This window comes from Xyrauchen texanus, chromosome 18 (assembly GCF_025860055.1).
Source record: "Xyrauchen texanus isolate HMW12.3.18 chromosome 18, RBS_HiC_50CHRs, whole genome shotgun sequence".
In the NCBI taxonomy this organism is placed as follows: domain Eukaryota; kingdom Metazoa; phylum Chordata; class Actinopteri; order Cypriniformes; family Catostomidae; genus Xyrauchen; species Xyrauchen texanus.
Window position 1 is genome coordinate 18,180,298 of NC_068293.1, and position 9,381 is coordinate 18,189,678.

The 9,381-nt window shown below is 37.1% G+C and overlaps 1 protein-coding gene across 1 annotated transcript in view; it reads left to right on the forward strand.

The window, feature by feature from the left end:
• Positions 1-6,053, forward strand: part of LOC127658855 (thrombospondin type-1 domain-containing protein 7B-like) — a 367,438-nt gene extending 361,385 nt beyond the window's left edge. Inside the window, exons 29-30 of the mRNA XM_052148387.1 lie at positions 2,400-2,487; positions 2,959-6,053. Of these exons, the coding sequence (XP_052004347.1) occupies positions 2,400-2,487; positions 2,959-3,040 (170 nt within the window). The 3' untranslated portion in view covers positions 3,041-6,053. The remainder of the gene's footprint in view (positions 1-2,399; positions 2,488-2,958) is intronic.
• The last annotated feature ends 3,328 nt before the right edge of the window (positions 6,054-9,381 follow it).

Sequence of the window (9,381 nt, forward strand, 5' to 3'; positions counted from 1 at the left end):
GCGACAAATCAGAATGGCATAGTTCCATGATGGCCTCAGCATCCAGCCCAGGTCCCCTCATCTAAATCCCTTATAAAATGGGCTTGGTAGGCTTGTAAAACTGCCAGCATGTGCAAAGGGTTTGAGGGAAGAGTAGGCCTCAACTTCCATGTGGGCGCTCATAAAGAGAGATATGGGTCTCCAGCATCTCTTCTATCACCGGCACTTAAGTTTTTTCATGGTTGGAAGCTTGACATACATTAGAAAACTCAGTGGCTGATTGGTTTGTAATCCTGGCCAAGTAAGGTTGATCCCAGGACTTCGAAATCTCCTGATGGAGGTCCGGGAAAAAAGGAAGCGGCCTACGAGACGTAGATGCGCATTGGCCCGCTATGAAACGGTTGTCCAAGATGGACTTACGATCCTCTGACTGCATTTCACCCGACCATTCCAGGTTCAGTTTCTCCACTACACATGTAATAACTTCCAGCAACTCTGTTTAAGTTACAGAGGACCTGGAAATCTGACCTCTGGGAGGTAAGGCCTCAGCGTGGCTGCCGGAGAAATAATCTGAATCCACCGTCGCCGTATATATGCCGTCTTTGTCCTCAGCACTGAAGGAAACTGCTGTTCGGGCCTCAGGGCTAGGATGCAAAAGCCCTCATGTAAACTAAATAAGAGAACGTTGAGCCGAATCTGGGGTGAAAGACAGAGAGAACCGAAGGTCAGCCAGATGCTAAGTGCCCATCTCGGCGTCCACACTGGCCTCCCACAAGACACTCGGCCGTGCAGTGATGGCAGACACGCGGCAGCACGTGGCTTGACTGAATCCCTTCAAAAGGAGGCAAGCCTTTCGTGGAGCATCAAATCTTCAAAGAGTTCATCAAATCTCTCTGCAGGCAATCCGAACCCTCCAACGTAGCCTCCGCATGGCAAAACCCCAGACAAGAAACATACATGTTGTGGGAATCCTCACGATGATGAATCGTGTACACGGAGGTAAGCACTTCTTAATATCCATTCTGTGTTGTCACTCAAAAGGGAGAAAGAATAATCCTCACTTCGACATACAACACAGGCTAGATGAGCTTGTGCACTGAAAAACATAAAATCTGACTCTATGGCATGAAAGCGAGTGCATTTATGGACCCCATGACATAGCTCCCTAGAGGGTGTTGCTTAAACGCCATCAGCCAATAAATTTGCGTGATTGTGTAAGGGCTTCAGACCACGTGACACTCGGACGGTGTCCCACAGCGATCATATGCAGCTCGAGTTCTCCGAAAGGGAACTGTATTAATTTATTCATATATAAAGCTTTATATATTTTGAATTATACTGATCTGTTAAGCATTATAAAATGTTTGTAAATTATATTTTAAAGTTATTATAAAGTGTAACAGAAGTTTATTAGCAATATATGCTTCCACAAGAGTAGTTTTTGCATCATCCTAAAGGATTCAGGTGTATTGCTGCGAGAAATGCTGTGCGCAGTTCATCAGGGTGATAATCTTTTGTGTCTTTTGTGTGAGAGATGTGTTCTGAGCGCTTGTCATTTCAATTATGCATGTATCCTAATAGCTCTATGACACACAACTCATTCTTTCCTCAGAATTCAAAGATAAACTAAAGACGGTGAATAAGTATTTTCAAGTTCCCTGTCACCAGCATAAATGTGCCATCTGTAACTGCTGCAACAAGTAACTGTTCAGTAACCACAAGCAGCTCAGAGGGATAAGAAAAATGCTTTTTTATTTTTCTATGGTGACCAGACTTAAACATGAACCTGATGAAAAAGAGGACATGGAAACAATTTGAAAAGTATGGGGACGCATTAAAGGAATGTTCCTGGTTCAATATAAGTTAAGCTCAATCGACAGCATTTGTGGAATAATATTGATTACCACAAAAATTTATTTCGACTCGTCCCTCCTTTTCTTGACAAAAAGTTGTGTCAAGGTTACAGTGAGGCACTTACAATGGAGGTGAATGGGGGGCACTTTTATGTAAAGAGATATTTCACCCAAAATATAAATTCTGTCATAATTTACTGACCCTAATGACAAAAGAACAGTACTTCTTTTGTCCACAAATGAAAGTCTATAGGGTTGACTTATTGACTTTCATTGAATTGACAAAAACAGGTACAACATTCTTCTAAATATATTTTGTGTTCGACAGAAGAAAGTCATACAGGTTTGGAGCAAAATTAGGGTCAATAAATGATGACATAATTTTAATTTTTGGGTGAACTATTCCTTTTAAATGGTTGCTTTGCTCCAGAATGTATATGAGTGGCCAATGCATTTTAAGCTGGGCATCAAATGCTTGGCAATTGACAGCCATTATTTGTAGTGTTTTAAGATCTTCTAAAAGCTTTAGTGAATGTGATCCTTGTTTTTTGTTCCTTGATTGCACAGATGGAAGAATAAAAATGTGGGTCTACGGGTTAACGGCTGGAGGATTCATTCTTATATTATTCATAATTGCTGTGGCCTTTCTGTTTTGGTATGTATGTTACCAACATACACTCATCATCAAATGTTAAGTAAATAATATGTATACTCGTACAATGGGATTATTTAATGTACAACACAAAGCAGGTTTGAAAAATAGTTTAAATGCCTCAAGTTTTTCAGTGTTGTTTGATTTAGGCCTTCCACTTCTTATGAGTTGTTGCTGCCATCAAGTGGTACAGTGTAGAAATACACTGGTAAATGGAAGTAAATGGAAACAGGAAACAGTGTCACTCACTTACACATTGTTTCCAAAACCTGTATGACTTCTGTGGGTTTTTTTTTGTGTGTAATATAACAGTTATTGTTAGGCATATGTTGCCTCATTCACCATTCACTCGCATTGCATCTTTTTTCCATACAATAAAATGTATGTCTCTCATTCTGCCTAAAGTCTTCTTTTGTGTGAACTATCCCTTTAAATTTAATTGATTTCTCTTTCTATTGGCTCTTTTTATTGCAGCAAACCACTCAAATCGAGTAAAAGTGCATGTCCACCTCAAAAGCCCCTGACTCTGGCCTATGATGGGGATGTGGACATGTGACTGTATATTCTAATGACAAAGAGGGCTCCTAGAGGAACAGTTAGACATCAAAGTACATTTCAGTCTTGAAATCTGCAACACAAACATTGCGTGCCAGCCTGCAAGGACAGAGGTTTTGGATCAGTGATCATATGGAAAATGGCGATATTCAAAGAGGGTGACATTACACAGACCAGATGGAGGACTTTGACATTTTCTTGCCATGATTTTTCTCACATCAGAAACAAGGGGAAACAAACACAAGAAGGGCATTTCAAGTTGTACTGAATATATTGTATTAGTCAGATGCATTAAGCCAGTCTTAAGGGGAATTTTTAACTACAAAATAAAAAGAACGAGACAAGACTGATGTGTTTTGCACTATATTAGTGCTTAATCATTGTTTAGTTTTCTCTTTGTGTTCAAACAGATTTTCTAGTGTTTTTCATTGTGATGCAAATACTTTGCTGTAAACTGTTGTGTTCATTTAGAATGTCTCTGAATGTGTGTATGATCCACACAGTAAATCAAAACACAGCACATTTAGACCCCCTCAAAGGTTACAGTTGATGATCTGTCCATGTGGTTCTGCTGAACGGCTACATTTGAACTTTAACCTGTCTAGCAGCTGAAAAATGTATGAAGTCTGCTCCAACACCAGCAGACAATGAGTTCCTGTGTCATGCAGAAAGACTTCTTGCAAGATCCTGTGGTTAGAAGAACTAATTTAGCACAGATACAGTGGACCAATGCGTTTTTGTAGAGTCTGCATGAACATTATACTGGGAGAGGAGGTTCAACACTATTAATGTGAATGGTTTTCAGTAGAGAGTACAGGTGCTGATTCTGTATTTTGTGAATATTCCTGGTGTTTGAGATTTCTTTAAAGGGATAATTTACCTAAATGCTGATTCTGTCATCATTTACTATTTACTCACCCTCATGTTGTTCCAAAACCATATGAGATTCCTCCTTCTGTGGAACACAAATCAGCCTCAGTCACCATTCAGTTTCATTGTAAGGTAAAGAGCAGCATCAACATTAAAATTTCTCCTCATTTGTTCCACTGCATGACGAAAGTCATACAGGTTTTAAAATGACATAAGGTTGAGTAAATGTTTTGGCTTTATTGAATTTGTTCTTGCTGGCATTATTGATTGTCGGTTTCATGAATTAGTGTCAAGTTTTGCTTACCTCCTTGTGTTGCTATGTGAAAAACATTTCCTAAATTTCAATGGTCCACATGATAAGATGATGTAAAGATTAAGAAATATTAGACCTCTAATTCATGTGGTCATTCTCCACCAAAAGAAAGTACATTCTCTGCTGTATGTGTTGTATATATTGTATGCACATCAATTAACAAAGTGTTATTATTTTTCTTCATTTGTTGATTTATTACTTCCATCTTTTTTTGTATACTGCCTACTGTACTTTGACTCATAAAACTTGCTACTGCTGTCCACATTATTTGTAAGTACTAACTGATTAGTCTTCAACAGCAGCAGTTCCTTGAATTCGATTTCTGTGTCCTCATGAAATACATTTGAATATTTCAGCTGGTCTTTGACTGATGAAATCGGAAAGCTTTGGCATATTTCAAAATGTAGTCCATCTTTGTGAGAACCTCGAATGTGTATAGCCTATGAAAGTTTTCTTTATACTGCTTACAACCCCTTGGAAAAAGATATAAATATTTATTTTATTTAAAAGCCCAATTGTGTGTGTGTGTGTGTGTATATATATATATATTTACACTGGCGGCCAAAAGTTTGGAATAATGTACATATTTTTTTCTCTTATGGAAAGAAATTGGTACTTTTATTCAACAAAGTGACATTCAACTGATCAGGACATTAATAACGTGAAAAAATTCTATTACAATTTGATTATTTGTTTTCAGAAGTTCTTACACTACTTCAAAGAGTTCTCTTTCTGTCCTTGTTAGAGCCAGTTGTAAATCTTCATGAATCCAAATGAAATCTTTTAGGGTTTTTTTTTTTTTGGCAATTTCAAGCATTGTATAGCCTTCATTCCTCAAAACAATGATTTACTGATGAGTTTCTAGAGAAAGCTTCTTTTTTCTTTTTTGCCATTTTTGACCTAATATTGACCTTAAGAAATGCCAGTCTATTGCTTATTGTGGCAACTCAAAAACAAACACAAAGACAATGTTAAGCTTCATTTAACAAACCAAATAGCTTTCAGCAGTGTTTGATATAATGGCAAGTGATTTTCTAGTACCAAATTAGCAATTTAACATGATTATTCAAGGATAAGCTGTTGGAGTGATGGCTGCTGGAAATGGATCCTAGAATAGATTTGATAAAAAACTACTTTTTCAAATAGTGATGGTGCTATTTTTTACATCAGTAATGTCCTGTCTATACTTTGTGCTCAGTTAATGCCACTTTGGTGAATTAAAATATGAATTTCCTTCCGAAACAGCAAAACCTGTACATTATTCCAATATTATTCCAATGTACTGCCAGTTGTGTGTGTGTCTGTCTGTGTGTATGTGTGTATGTATGTATATATATATATATATATATATATATATATATATATATATATATATATAAACTGGGTTGATTTTGTCATACACTGGATTTTTCAAAAAGTGGCCTTGCATTTTTATGGAAATTTGCTTCTGTTGTCAACCGTGTTTTGTTTGTTTGAATTATCTCGTTATTTTTTGTTGCCTCTTAGATCTGACTTGTTTACATGGCTTTTTTGTATAAGTTTGAATATGCTCTCAGCACTATATACAGTTGCCTGTAAAACATTGACCTTTAGTTTACATAGTACTTTCTGTTTTAATTGTGTGTACTTGAAAAGTTGAATGAAAATGCTAATAAATTGTGATTCTTTGTGGGAAATGTTGCTAAATATTGATTTGAAAAGCATCTGTATCAGAGTCAGTAGTTACCAACCAAGTAAAATGTAATGTGCACTGCTCAACATATCACCAGTGTCGGCTACATTGACCAAAATGGTCTGGAAATATTAATGGACTTCTGAGTTTGGTTTGTCATTTGGGTTACATGAAAGTAAAAAATAAACATCTGTCTTTTAATTCAAACTCTAACAATATGTTGGAATATTGACTGAAATCACACTTAATTTGATTGTATTTTTAAAACTATATTTCCTTTTTGATATACATTATTTGCAAACAGATAAAGCAAGATGGACATTACAACAAAGAAAACACTGAAGTAATTAAGTAAATTGAGTTACTTTTGTTCAAATATTGAATACAATTTAATTCTATTAAATGCATTTGCTTTATGCTCATTGTCTCTACCAAATGCACTTTGCACAAAGCACTGAATGACTTCAAATTGCAATCAATCAAATACTTAAACTCCAGGATGTTGAATAATTTAAATCTTTTGTTTAATCAGTTTTTATTAGTAAATCCTGTCATTTCTGTCAAACAATGAGATGAATTTAAACATATTTGTCAGTTCCACCTAGAGGACACATGTCTGGGTGGTGTGATTCTGTCAGGTTTAATTTATCCATTAATCCTCAATAATACTGCAGACGATTTTCCATTAATCTTCATGGGCTGGCAAAAAAAAAGACTAATTTTCATCGTGATTTTCCCTTCAGCGGTAGCACAATCTGTTTATCAAAGTTTGACAAGCAAACTAACTGGTGAGGGAAGCAGGATAATTGCTTTACAGTATGTATATCATGTATATATTAAGGAAATTGTAAGAGAAAGATCAGTGGAATTTCAGCTTATTCTTTTTATTTATTTAGGATTAAAGAAGCCCAGAATAGTGTATTACATTTCCATCGTTGCTGATTTAAACATTAAATCAATCTATTGTGTCGTGTAACCGAGACACACAGACACACTTAATGAATATAATGCCTATTCTTGAACTTTTATTTCAACTTGGTGAAATTTTCTCCTTCCGTAATGTTCCAAATAATCCTTGCGTAAAAACAAATTTTTGTATTATTGAATATTGATGGAGCAACATTATTTGTGTGAAAAGTAATACTAATGGAAGGTTGTTTTGTTTATTTATTTAATTTTTTAAGGTTTCTTACATTAAGTTGTAGCATTTCTGTAACATTTTTGTAATGCAGTTAAAATGGAGAGGAAAGACAATAACTCTGTAATTTCACCCATTTGCATGATTGTGAGGTGGAAATATACAGAACACGGGAGGGCAGGAATGAGCTTGGCACATTGTCTCATTCTATTTTTGTCAGGTGCCAGGTGATAACTTGATGGCATTTTATCTGTCTATGGAAAAAAATATATGGCAGCCAAAAGTTTGGAATAATGTACAGATTTTGCTCTTATGGAAAGAAATTGGTACTTTTATTCAATAAAGTGGAAATGGGTTCTGTCTAGGTTTGATTAAAAAATTACTTTTTCAAATAGTGATGGTGCTGTTTTTTACATCAGTATTGTCCTGACTATACTTTGTGATCAGTTGAATGCCACTTTGGTGAATTAAAGTTCCAATTTCCTTCCAAAACAGCTAAATCTGTACATTATTCCAAACCTTTGGCTGCCAGATTATGTAAATTTGATCTTCATTCAAATTTCTTCATAATGTGATCATTAAAAGTGTTTTAATTTTATTATTATTATTATTATTGTTGTTGCAGAAAATACATGACAACAGTTCAGTTCAGAGCAAAAGAAAAAAGGGTAAAATGACAGTTCCAAAAGTACTGAGTATACAAGACTATATAAAATACATTATTCAAAGTATTTATTAAAAAGAAAGAATGTCAAGCATACACATTTATAAGTATTTGCTGAAATCACAGTCTGTCACTAAATAACTTTTGTCTCTGTGTGTGTGTGTGTGTGTGTGTGTGTGTGTACTGTATATATATATATATATATATATATATATATATATATACATATATACAGCTCTGGAAAAAAATTAAGAAACCACTGCAAAATTATCAGTTTCACTGGATTTACTATTTATATGTATGTGTTTGAGAAATGAACATTTTGGTTTTATTCTATTATGAACATTACTCCCAAATTCCAAATAAAAATATTGCCATTTAGAGCATTTATTTGCAGAAAATTACAACTGGTTAAAATCACAAAGAAGATGTTGTGCTTTAGAACTTGAATAATACAAAGAAAACAAGTTCATTTTCATCTTTAAACTACACATTATTAATGTTTTAACTTAGAAAGAGTTCAGAAATCAATATTTGGTGGAATAAACTTGATTTTCAATAACAGCTTTAATGCGTCTTGGCATGCTCTCTACCAGCACAAAAACACCTTGATTGACCTGGCTGTGTGGCATAGAGCATGGTCCTGCTGGAAAAACCAATCCTCGGAGTTGGGGAAAATTGTCAGAGCAGAAGGAATCTAGTTCCCCTTATGTCACTCACTCAATGTTGTGTCGAATATAGTGACACAAGGGGTTTTCCTTGGGAGCCTCATATACCTCTGAACTTGAGAAAAGGCCAATGAGAAATTGGCAGACAGAATTTGCATGTACCACCCCCTGACATACGGGTATAAAGGGAAGCGGGCGTGCATCTGTCAATCAGATTTTTTCTTCGGAGCCGAGCAGTTGTGCAGCAGCAAGCTGAAGTCTCACCACTGTTCAACTTACCTCTGTTGGCAAGAGCACTGTTGTTGGATCCTACGGCACATTTCCAATAGCGTTCTCTCTCTGAACGCTTTGCAGTCCATGCCCCTGGGCGCTTCTGTCTAAAAGAGTGTTTTCCGTCCTAAAAGAGTTTGATTTCTCTAAAAGAGTTTTATTTTCACTCAGTTTTAATTCACAGCAGGCATTGAACATCCTGAAAACGTGTCTTTGGTTTTACCGGGTAAATTCCTGTGAAACACCCGCCCCCCAGCACGCTCGCTTGCTTCCGTCCGGGCTCAAGATGAGTGCGGCTCGCCTCACAGCCAGCCTGCGTTCTCCATTGAGCCCCCAGAATTGGATAATGACATCGCCGCTGCATCAGATAGCGTTCAGGCATCTGACTGATGCCTGACGGACAGGGAATGGCCACCCTCGTGGTCCAGGAACGATATCTGTGGCTGTGCCTGGTTGAAATGCGGGATCCTGTCATTGCCCACTTTCTCAACGCCCCTGTCTCCCAGCTCAGCGACGCTGCTGAGGACCTCACCCAGCGGTTTTCAGTGATGAAGAAACAGACAGAGGCCATTCAACACATCATGCCTCCTTGTCGCTCAAGAGCATGCACCACGTCTATTTGCCGAAGGCATCCCCCTGCGGCTACGAAAGGTCAGGCAGCTCCGCCCCAACCCGGGCCCAGCTCTCGGCCCCAGCGTAGAGCTCCCCGCAGGAAGCTGACGCCCCCATCTCACGAACTCCTTCGGG